This window comes from Dreissena polymorpha, chromosome 10, assembly GCF_020536995.1.
Source record: "Dreissena polymorpha isolate Duluth1 chromosome 10, UMN_Dpol_1.0, whole genome shotgun sequence".
NCBI lineage: Eukaryota > Metazoa > Mollusca > Bivalvia > Myida > Dreissenidae > Dreissena > Dreissena polymorpha.
The window spans coordinates 26,067,927-26,080,996 of NC_068364.1; the positions used below are offsets into that span (position 1 = coordinate 26,067,927).

Consider the following 13,070-nt stretch of genomic DNA (forward strand, 5'->3'; position numbering starts at 1 on the left):
AGCATAATGGGAGTAAAGCAGATCTTGAAGGAAAAGTGCACACTTTTTTACCATATAATCAGTATAAAAGTATATCATGTCCCAAATACTTAAATTGCTATTCTGAAAATGATATGCCAATGACTGTTACCTGTGTATCTCATAAATTATGTATTGTGGATATCTAAATTAAACTGTTGCATATTTATTATATTTTCAGCAATGATCAACAGCATTGGTGGTCCAGGAAGGGTTATTTACTTTTTGTCAACACTGAATGTTCCAATGATAAGTAACTTAAACTAAACAATGAAAATGGAAAAACATACGGGTAGGACCATTCAACAACTGTCAACTAACTCTTTGGCAGATGCTGCTAGACTGGCTTACGGAAATGAAGTAAATTGATGTATGTGATTGTTAATGTTTTATGTAAATAAATAGAATGTAATGTTAATAGTCGGTTTCATATCAAGTAGGGATAATACATGTATTTGGTATTAACATTTGAATGAAGAATGCACATATGTGGTATTTACACCTACTTATTAATCCAGATTGAAAGTGCGCATCATATTAAATACTAGTAATGACATGTTATGTCATTAATGTCTGGATAAATAAAAACGATTACACATACTGTATTATATCACACTTCCCATGAAACACTAACGTCAGTTCAAACTCCTATACAAGTGCTGGTGTATTTCACATCAGTATATAATTGTTTTGTTAAATAACTTGAAGAAAATGTTGTCAATTTAAAGAAACAACTTAGAGAAGGCTTATTGAAGCCAAATAAATAAGAAAAGACATATTGTTGTTGTGTTAATAAATACAAATGGTTAAAAGTATTGATACACAATTCCTATAATGCATAATTTTAATTGACTGAAACTTATTGAAGTTCTTATGTACCTACCTAAATATAACTACTAGGAAAACATCAACTTCATAAGAGCAATGGTGTAATCTTTTCAGTGATATGCCTGTGCAGGAGAAAAATGAGACCCGACCGATTATAGGCTCAAATTCAACCCAGAAATACCTAGGAACTTGCAGTCACTGAGTGGTTTTGTTTACAGTCATGTGTTCAACAGCATAACATATTTTAGCTGGCTCTGGACACAACCTTTTGCATCTGAGAAATGTTCTTTGAACGTGATGGCGATGATTGTCTCAACATCATTTTCAAAATGAATAACTCAGACGGTCAGCCCAGGGTCACCAATGCCAAGCGGCTTTTGGAGACACTCATTCCAACTTGTCGGAGTTCTTTAAAAAACGACCATGGCAATCATGTTTTGTTTTGTATGTCAACATAAGTTAAATGATCTCACAACTAATTGATAGATATATTTTCCTTTAAAATTGTATGATTTAATGTGCTTTGTTACTTAATTAGTAATGTTCTTATTTCCTTGTTATATGTTCAACTCTTATTTATGGAAGAACGCATTTCAAATGCAATTTCAAACTAGTTTTGCAAATCTTACCGCACTGAGTAGGCTCTATGTCACACATGATATGAGATGTGTGTATGTGAATATGTGTATAAGTTTATTATAAGCTTTTCCTTTTTTTATCTATCTTTTAACATTTTACTCATCTTTATTCTCACGTATAAAAATCTTAAATTCACAATGACGTTCCTGGAAAAGGGGGGGGGTGTTCTCTTGATTGGGAAGCAGGAACTTTCGTATTCGCTGCTGATCCCCATTTTTTCTATATTTTTCATTCAAGCATACAATGTAGATGATTTCTTTGTTCAAAGATAGCAATTTCCTTATGCCATTTGTTTTGACAACTTATTTAAAAAAGACGTGTAACTAGAGATTGCAATATTTCTTGTTTTCCGAAGGATGATTGCATCACTTGTTTGTTCATATTTTCTTTAGTTCTTATCTTACATGTTATAAACTATCATATTTGTATATATTTTGCAATGTTGTTTGTTCAATATTTGAATTAAAGAGAATACAACTTGTAGATACATGGTTCAGACAAAAAAAATGTCTGGGTTGAAAACTTTAAATGTCAAAAAAAATATTGTACGTTGAATTACATGTAAACTTTAATTATCAATGCACAATATCACAACACTAAGAACTATGCGAAGAAAGAAGAAAAAATCAACATTTCCCATTAGTGTGCTAATACCTTAAGAGACACAAAAATAGGCTAAAATAGAGGGTCGAACATTTAAAGTGTTCAAAACTTAGAGTATTGACGGTAGGTCGTTATATTGCGAGTGCGTGTATGATACTTAATGTCATAGTCGCGCAAAGCGTTTTTTCCGGATATAGATAACCTTTTCATTAAAGGGAAATATCGACGGTTAGTACGGTATATATATAGAAAACAATTTTTTTGCCCCATTACTTCATTAACATAGCAATAAAGCTTAAAATATATATGTTCGAAAAAAAGGAAACATGCATTGTTTTAATACACATATATATTTAAGGGGAAAACGTTGGTATGTCCCTTCAACATTCACTTAATTATTTCGTTTTTCAATTATATACGCGCTTCAACGTGTTTACATTTTTTGTATTCGTTTTCCGTTATGATTAAAAGCTACACTCGCAAATAACGTGTTTACTTCTTCTGTATTCGTGTTCCGTTATGATTAAAAGCTACACGCACAAATAACGTGTTTACTTCTTTTGTATTCGTTTTCCGTTATGATTAAAAGCTGCACGTACAAATAACGTGTTTACTTCTTCTGTATTCGTGTTCCGTTATGATTAAAAGCTACACGTACAAATAACGTGTTTACTTCTTTTGTATTCGTTTTCCGTTATGATTAAAAGCTGCACGCACAAATAACGTGGGTACTCCTTTTTATTCGTGTTCCGTTATGATTAAAAGCTACACGCACAAATAACGTGTTTACTTCTTTTTTATTCGTTTTCCGTTATGATTAGAAGCTACACGCCCAAATAACGTGTTTACTTCTTTTTTATTCGTTTTCCGTTATGATTAAAAGCTACACGCACAAAAAACATGTTTACTTCTTTTGTATTCCTTTTCCGTTATGATTAAAAGCTACACGCACAAATGACGTCACATTTTTGCGTACTTTCAACTAGTGATAAGATTTACAAACATTAAGGGTACATACTTAAATAAATGTTGGTAAATTATGCAGTTGTTACTCGTTTAAGGTATATAATAAATAGGTAAAAACACGGCTATGGTGTACAATAGGCCCGTATAGGCAACTTTTCGAAATCATTAGACCTTGGTCTGAAGCTCACGTGCTATTGTGCCGAAGGTGTGCCGATACGAGCACGTTACCCATCATAGCCATCAAGTAGCCTATGATGATCGCATTGATTGTTCAGTGACGCCGATCCATAATTGGTTTGTATTTGTCGCGTACTTAAGAGTTGTGTCTAGTGCTTTCGTGCTGTGTCGCACAGTTTGGCAAGTGTTACCTTTCGATAAAAAATGGCCACGTGCAATCCTCAGCTTTTTCTCGAGCGACTGTTGCAGGAGCTTCATTTTGTTTAAATAATATAAAATAAACTTGGTTATTGATAAATGAGCTTGATATATTTTAAAACGTTTTTATTTATAAAAATATACATTTTACATTCGAACTAAGAATTATTATTCTCATTTACATTTAAAGATGAAGTATTTTGCTAAATGATTGAAATCAATTGCGTTAATACTTGTCCTTTGAGTGCATTATATTTAAAAGAAGATAATTGTGGCGCATGATATGTGCTAATTAGTTTTTAATCATTATTGTACCTTCATTGCATTGCTATTTTATATCTATGTCTTAATTACTAAAAACATTAATATTAAATATTTTATTTCACGTGACATGGGGCCATGCAAAATATAGATATTGTATCATTCAACATATACAAAGATTGTCATATGATATGTTATAGTGTTCTTTCTTGGTTTTAGGAATTTACAAGTATGTCGTTCGGCGTAGATTGCAGTGGTAACTTTTTTGTCGTAGACGCCAATGGAAGGTACACACGCTGATCGACTAGTATTTATGTTTAAAACATGTCAATACATTCTTTGTAAGTTTTGTATTACATAATTAAATAACGAAGTCAATCTCAACCAGTTAATTGAAAAGCATTCTTCCGCTTCGGCTTCCTCAGTGAGTGGAGCGCTGGTCTAAACATATAAAGATCGCGGATTCGTTTCTCCGTCGACGACATACTTCTCTATGAGATAAGACCTGCAAATATTCCTAATTCTATTTCCCTTCCCCATCTATGAAGTAAAGTATGTGAACTAAAAACTCGTTATCGATATACACTTGAAATAAATTTCAATATGAAAATATGAAACATTCAGACAAACAAGCACTAAACAAATTCCTCAAGCAATTCGTGCATTCGTATGCTTTGCAGGTAAAATACTGACATATTTTTAGCATAGAGTTTCCCAATGCATATATTATTTCAGGACGACTTTCGGCCCAGATGATTTGAATACAGATGGTAATGATATTGCTTCCTCAGACGTTGATCACGATTTTGCTCACGGTGACCTGGTGATGATCCGTGGGTCCGAGTCGACTGCCCATTGGACCGACCAGAAGAAGCGGGTACGTTAAGAAATGGGTTAGGTAAATAATGACACAATATTGAAATGGTTATGGTCGTCACTGTGAATTGTACTAGACTATTTTATTCTTTGCCGTGTCCGTGCCACTTACATGTGTTGGTTTAAACGGAGATTTTAATAATTTTTAATATACCAATGATTAGAAACAAAGTTTCCGGTAATAAATCAAGAGAAAACATATTAGCGAAACAAACTCTCTATTGTTATGCATAATGACCTAACGACCACATGATTTAACTAACAGGTATGTAGGTTGTCAGTTCTACATTATTAGCATACAGTTTTCTTTACGTTAAAAAAGTGATTACCTCTGCAACATTTAGTTTGTGTTAATTCACGACTAAGAAACTAGTTGCCTAGTAATGTTTAAGACCAATACGCAACTGCTGCTTTGTAACTTGACGACATAACCGTAAACCATTTTCACGTTAGACACAGCTATTCGACAAGTTAAATTCTATGTTAATCAACTAGAACACATTAAGTTCATGTTTAAGAATAATATTTCAGGTAAATTTTTCGCGCTTGAATAGTATTTTTTGTTCAAACGAAATCAGCATTTTATACTTTTTACATTAACTTCATATCAGCCAAACTTAAAACCTTTAAAATTATTAAGTATTTATTATTCAAATCAGTGCATGCGATAAAAGTCACACTTATTTTTATATACATGTAAATACCCCAGCTCATTATTCGAAACTTAACAAGAAACAATGAACCGAATCAAGCTTTGACATTGTTTTATTTTAACATTTCATCAAAAGGAACCACACTATACCACAACTCTATGCAAATCATTATGTTTGTACTAAGATATTTACATATTGTATTGTACGAAAAACAACATGTTCTGCTACAATGTGTTGCAATCTCAAAGAATCGTGAATTTGATAGTTAATCGGGCTGTATTTTCTCATTCGTGTCCAGTCGTGGTCGATCAACGCGTAAAAACCCAACATCAAGCGTATTATATCATACGCCGATTTGAATTGTATAAATGGCAAACTTATTTAGGCAACCCGATCTTGTAGTATTCTTACTATAAATATTGTGATCGCTGCCGAGCTTGTGAAAGAAAATCGTCTCGCTCGGCAATTTTGGGATCTTCAAATTTTAGTGAAGTTGGTTAAATGTTCAGATAGTTGTATAGCTGTAGACTGTAACGATGACAGACACATACACAATTTCTTGTAAAAAACACACCATGTATTTGATTAAGAAATATTATGAGAAGTATGTTAACATACATCATTAATTTCGTTGAAGTTTGTTATGAAGTTTAATGTTAACGAGAGATATCTGCCTTGCACAACATGGAATAAAAATCGGCACATTACTTGCACACAAATAAAACATTCGTTTTCAACAACTGCTATTTCATGAATGTAACTCTTGTTGTAGCAATCACAGATATTTCTAAATTATCCAGTGATTCGGGAGTTCAGGCTTGATCAGGAATAGTCAACATAAATTCCACATATACGCACCGAAAATAAATATTAAAATACGTTTTATTTATATACTTGTTCGTACTTTCGTGCATGTTCACTGATTCCTGTTTACTATGAACTTATATGTCGCTTCTGTATAATATCTGTACCGAAGTCGGCATAGATTGATTATTATATCGTGATAAATTGTCATCACAATAGATTGTTAAGTCGTGAAAAATGCAAATTTTCAGGAATGCTCATAAAGCGTTTAGATTTGTTCGATTAACTGAGCGTGTGAAAAAAGCTTTAGCCGATCATAGCACAAATGCCGGTGGTGTTTTAATCTCGAATTACAACCACAATCGTATCCCTGTGTTCCATTAAAGTAAAATAGCATTTGTGAACAGAATGTACTGTCGAAAAAAGGTTCAGGCTGTTACCAAAGCCGACTTCTGGCGTCCATATGCAGTTTGTGTCTGCCAGGCTGAACACTGGTATGCCCTGACGTGCGGATGGGTTTTCTTTTTCTTATATAGAACCTAATCTTGTCACCAACTAGCGTATACTTGAGGATTTGAACACAACTGTTACATATTGACACACGTTTTACAAATCTCGAAGTAACTTCTTCTATAGAACATATTCATATTGTGCCGATTCAGATTCAGAAATAGATCCCCGATTCAAATCTGATTAATACATTGTAACTACTCTTTATGCCACATTTAGAATGCGATCGTTAAGATTCTTGAATAAAAACGTTTATTTTGATCATATCTAAGCCAAGTTAGAATTTGTGTCAATTTGTGTTGAAACAGTTAGGATAAAAACAAGGCTAACAAATCGATATTTCATTATGTGTTGTACATTGAACAAAAGTGAACAATTGAAGTACAATATAGTTGCCTTTTTGTACAAAATATCGGTGATTTTTAGAAGTGCTTGTCTTGACATGATCAGTTAGTCATTTAAGTGTGTAGGCACACGTTTACTATGTGAATTTATTAATAAAATATAAGATGACACTGCTTTTGATACTAAGGAATGCGGATACTTAAATAAACTTGCCTCTGCGTATTTGAATGTCCGCACGCTTCGCTTGTTAGCGACTGCATGAAACATACGTAGTGAAACAAAAACACTGAACACTTTTTTAATGAAATACATCAAATATACACTTACAAATCGTTATTTCATTTTTTTTAATTTTCTTAAAGTGTGGGTTAATGTTAAAGTTGTATTTTATTCCTCGTGTATTGCAGACGTCTATGCACTTAATATGAATAACGATTTTTGTTTTGTAGACAATCGGTAAAGTTGGTGCAATAGTGCTTGAAAATAACCCCGACCGTGCCATTAACGTAAGAGTGTGCGGCAATATCGACTGGTACCATCACTCAAATCTTGCGCTTGTGAATCAAGGTAAGAATAGCCACTCAAAGCATTGCATTCGTTTCTGTTAAGAGATTAGGAATAAGTCATATGAATTTGTAAATTATATTTCACTGCGAAAACTGCGGTCTCCACTTAAAAAGAATTCGCAGTTCACAGTTGAAGAACATTAACTTTAATTTGATCACAATGATAAATATAGTAAAATAATGCACAAGAAGCCACCAAGTTACGAACGGACAATATTGGAAGCACCAAAACATTGGTACTATGTCATGTTACACGTTTAACTGAAGTATGTGATACAGTGTTTTAAGAAGATACATGGAGGCGTTTTAAGTTTACACTTGCGTTTTTTTTCTTTGGAAAATTTATGTAAAATGAACTTTCCGATATGTGAACATACTTGTGTTATGTGTCTTACACTCCGTTACATCGAATTATATTTATTCAGGAAACATTTTCACTGGCCTAAATTAGTTTTTTTTTCTGAATTTACATGTAATGCTCTTATTATTAAAAACGCACGACTGTTGAAAACAAGAAGTCAAAGTTATTTAATAACTGCTTTGACCAAACAGAATATAACAATCAGTTTTTTTTTCACACTATCTAAGTTTTTTATGCTCCCCGATAGTCGCCGCTAAACTAGTCCGCTCCAATCATATTTTCTGCATCAGACATTACATGAATGTGCGTGTGTATTTCGAAGTTTATGAAGTTCTTCCACGCTGGAGGCTGTATAATGTGTGGACCCGGAGTGTGCGCCACCTCACTTTCTTAATTAATTACTAGCCTATTTCGTTTCCGAGTGAAATGCCAGAAACTTCTTATCCGAATGCAATAAACAATTTATATTTAGTATCTTTATAGATTGATGGTGTGTCTACTACTGTCACTTACTTCCACTGTCATAATATGCTCGGGATTTATTGCTCTTTGGGAATAAAAACATGTTCCCGCCGAAGATCTCATCAATGCATATGGATGCAATAGAACGGTGAAATAAAAAACAGCATAGTGTGATCACTCGTTTATTGCCAGGTAGTTCCACTCAAATAATTTTTCCAGTTAGTTATTGCTCTTTGATAACTGATAATAAGAAAAAATATCAAAAACAATTGGGCGTTTCCAACAATTTGCGAAAATTAAGATTTCATAAACTGTTAAACATATTAATAGTATTGTGTCACAATGTCTTCAGAAATTCAGAACAGCTCCACATAGTTTTAATGAAGTTATCGCCAATTAATTTAAATATGAACATGTTAAAGGTAATATTTGTTTTTCCTAAAAATGTCAGAAACGTATTTTTCATAATCTTAATATAAGGGGATGACTAAACCGACATTTAAGGCATCGTTCTTATCAATCAGGCCATGCGCAGATTATGGTCATTTTATTATTAATGATTTATTTTAAGTGGAATCATTGGTGTTTTGTCATGCTTTCGATTTATCCATATATTGACGAAATGTGAATAGTAGTTAGTTCCTTGTTCCTAGTTCCTCATTCAAACTAAGCATGTGATATATCAATTTTTTAAGACCAATAATACAATTCTCAAGTAAATCAAAATAAAACCAATTGTCATTTATTCATACATTGATGCAGCAAAAGGAATAAGGAACAAGATCTCTTTTCCTTATTCAATCAGGATAGACAACTGCTGATGTACTTATTAAGCCTGAAGGTAATCCATAAATTCGAAAAATTATTGTAACTAAAATGTAAAATTTATGTCAGAGTACTTGACAACATTTTATTTATGTTTTAGATAATTATCATGTTCATGTTTCTTCTTCGCGCTTGAATGGGATATTTTGTTGAATCCGAACTGGCGTTTTTTACTTCGAATAGTAATTTCACATCAAATAGACCTAATACAAATATTTAACATTGGCGATACAAAATGCAATCTTATAAATTTCTACTATTTGAATTGATATATATTCCAGATACCTTTTCGCGGCTGAATATGGACAAAGGAATTACTTACCCTTTTGTCAAGCCGCATAAGAACTACCATGTCTTACTAAAATAATAGATAACATGTACAAAGGGTACAACATATGACTGAAAAAAAGTCTATGTAGGTTGGATATTAAACATAGTAATTGCAATACATTTATACTGAGGTATCCATAATTATCACCCGGTTTTTTGTTCGCGGGTGAATACGGTAAAATGTTCCTTAGTGCTTTTTTATGCGGAATAAAAAAAACTTCTGCGTTCTTACCCAAAAATACGTTCCGTATTCCTTATTTTAAGCGGATAAAGAGCCGGCATTTTCTTATTTAAAAATTAAATTGAATCAAAGAGTACATAATGTCAAATAAAATCATAGTATATGTGGGTTGGATATTAAAAAAATGTATTGCAATATATTTATAAGAAGATTTTACAGTTTTAACAGTTCAATTTTCGCGGCCGAGTAAGGGCCGGCGTACAACTGGTATAATTCTAACACGGCACGCGAGTTGTTTTGTATAGAAAAAGAAGGAAATCATCTGGGTTATTCAGCAATATTATACCTCACATAAATTTGTTTCTTCTTTGCGTATATAAACTTCACAGGTCCGTTATTTTGAATAGTGCCCTGTAAAGATGCGCGCGCATAGTCAGCGGGCGCTATTTTGAATAGTGCCCTGTAAAGATGCGCGCGCATGTAATAGTGCCAGCTAGAATGGTTATATGTAACATGCAAGTTTTACAACGCACTGATTTTTTCTTTATATACTCAGGGTAAACGCATTATTCGTTTTGCAGGTCACAAGTGTGTGTTTTTTATTATTAATTACATCTTAAAAACTATAAAAAATAAATGCTATATTTGGGATCAATGTTTTGCAACATGTTGTCTGTAATAAAAGCAAATAGTTTTTATATAAAATGTATCTCAATATGTGAAATGTTTTACAGTTAAAATAAATTTTGTATAAAGAAGCGAATTTTTCTGTGTCCATCTTCGCAGGGAGACAACTCGCGTACAACAATAATACCGTACATATTGTTAATAGTCACGATTCGTTTGGCAGGTCACGAGTGTGTGTTTTATTTTAATTAATAATCACATCTTAAAAAATACATAAATTAAATGCTATATTTGGTATCAATTTTTTGCAACATGTTGTCTTCGATGAAAGCAGTTATCTCTATATAAAATGTATCTCAATATGCGAAATGCTTTACAAAATAATGAATTTAGTAAAAAGAAGGAAATTTTTCCGTGTCCAACTTTCGCAGGGAGACAACTCGCGCACAACAATAATACGGTGCATATTATTAATAGTAACTGATAATATTTATGGAATTTATATTGTGTTATTAATTTTAATTTATATTGACATTTATCTGTACAAAAATGTTCGGTATAATATAAGAATTAGAAAACCTCACTGAGGGCCCAATGGCAGAATAGTGACCAGCCAGGCAGCCCCAAATAGTATATGGACCGAAGCCGATCTATTTCTTAAATAAATTATGGGCGGAGCCTAATTTCTCGAAAATAGTTCCGAATAAATCAAGAAAATATTGCAGTAACATGCACGTGCTAAAACCCGCTCTAAAATAAATGTAATACATGTAGCATATAAATGTAATAAAACAACGAATTGTATATTTCGTAATAAGTGGCATAACCACGCCTGCAAAGAATGTTATATCTTAAGAAACGTATTTAAGAAACATTTATAGCATGTCAGCTTTTCAGTAGCACCAATAACCGTGACGTCATTTAGTTTCTTCGATTGTTTTTTTGCAATGAAAGTGACGTCATTTGCAAAATATTTATGAATGAAAACGACGTCATATGTTTGCACAATTCAAAGACGTCATTAAAAAGTGAAATTTGTACTAAGAAGGGCGGAGTATTGAAAAATATAGTTCACATCCAAAAGCTTGAACCAAATCAATCTTAATCGTGTAAGAAGCGAAATAATATTGTTCTATGATGGTTTGTTGTCGAATAACCAACAGTAAGGAGTATATTGTTCTATGATGGTTTGTTGTCGAATAACCAACAGTAAGGAGTATATTGTTCTATGATGGTTTGTTGTCGAATAACCAACAGTAAGGAGTATAGATGCGTGTTATCAAATCACTCGTGCTTCGCACTCGTGATTTAATTCGTTCGAATCTATACTTCTTACTGTGGGTTATTCGACAACAAACCATGATAGAAAAATATTATTTCTTAAATGATTATCGATTAAGATTTGTTTTGCTGTGTTGAACTTATGTTCTTAAGCGCGTAAGAAAATCAAAACATTGTGCCTACTTAGTGTTTAACATGATTAATTAAACTGTGTGCAATTAAAATTTCAACTATATTTTATTGAACAACGCTTATTTCAACCTCTGTCCATATACATATTTTACAGTTTTATTTATTTTAGATATCATAAATAACCATTTACATTTTATATTAAATCGTTCAACCATTATTATGTATCTAGCTTGTTTTCCATGAATATGTTTGATATGCTTGATACTAATTTAGTTCTCATTAAATCCACTTGATTTCTGATTCCTTAATTCATAATGCAACATGGGTTTTCTTAATGAGCAAAACATATTTAAAAATTTGTAAGCTGTAGCTATTAATATTGATTAACAAAAATCCAAACATTATCAGAGAGTGGTTAGTTTGGTGGACTCTAATATCTTATTTCTGTTTTACATATTTTACATTTAAAATAATAATACTTTGTCATTCTGGCAATCGATGATAATGACCATTGGAAGAGACTGGTTAACATATTTTAACGTAGTTGTTTGAGTGTTATTTACTATTTTAAATTTAAAGCAACGGAACCAGCATGGTTTATAACAAGAAAACATAGTCGTGACAACAACTTGACCTTTATAGGAGTTTCATAAAGAATAACGGGATAACAAGTTTGTCATACCGGCACTGTTAACTGTGAAGAATACGTTTAATATTTATAAAGCGTAAAATAACGTATTTTCAATATGATGATAACTATTAATAGTGATAATTTGAACTACATGTATATTGTATGATGCTATAAATGGAGACTGTGAATGTTATTCCGTTATATAGCTATTAACCAATATTTAAGGTAACCCTGGCGCAACGGGCATGGTGTTCGCCTAGCGACCGGGTTCTTTAGATCTCCCACAAATAAACCAAATACTGGTTTTACTTTGGAAACAGATTCGAGGGCGTTTTTATAAGCCTTAGGCTTCCTATGCAATTGAGCTTCAAATGTATGAGTTTAAACTGAATACCTATATCAATACTATCATTGGCATTGCTGTTTTATTTGGCTTTTAAATGTATGAATTGAATAAGGAAACTAAATGCTCACTGTACTGCATAATATAGACGACCTATTTATAAAATGTGCTTCGTCGCGAAAACATAAACGGCATGTAGATGCGTTAAACGTCAACATATATAAAAAATCTTGACTGTCTGTTGAGCCACAACATGAAGTTGTTTTGTTTATTGTGATTAACCATGAGGGTTATATTATCATTTTTAATTTCATTAAAATGTAAATTCAATATCACTTCAAGGCTGGCAAGTGCATATTATCATATCGTTGCGCTCCGGTAAATTTTCATAGAGATTGTGTCATTTTATCGTTGCCATAAAAGTCTCGGACGCCTGTGATCCAAATTCGATGG

The 13,070-nt window shown here is 32.5% G+C and overlaps 1 protein-coding gene across 2 annotated transcripts in view; it reads left to right on the forward strand.

Moving 5' to 3' along the window:
• The window catches only part of LOC127847373 (transient receptor potential cation channel subfamily M member 7-like), a 156,678-nt gene that overhangs the window by 77,205 nt on the left and 66,403 nt on the right, over positions 1–13,070 (forward strand). For both annotated transcript variants that reach the window (XM_052379240.1, XM_052379239.1), the window contains exons 9-11: positions 3,910–3,977; positions 4,426–4,567; positions 7,328–7,445. In XM_052379240.1, coding sequence (XP_052235200.1) covers positions 3,910–3,977; positions 4,426–4,567; positions 7,328–7,445 — 328 coding nt within the window. The remainder of the gene's footprint in view (positions 1–3,909; positions 3,978–4,425; positions 4,568–7,327; positions 7,446–13,070) is intronic.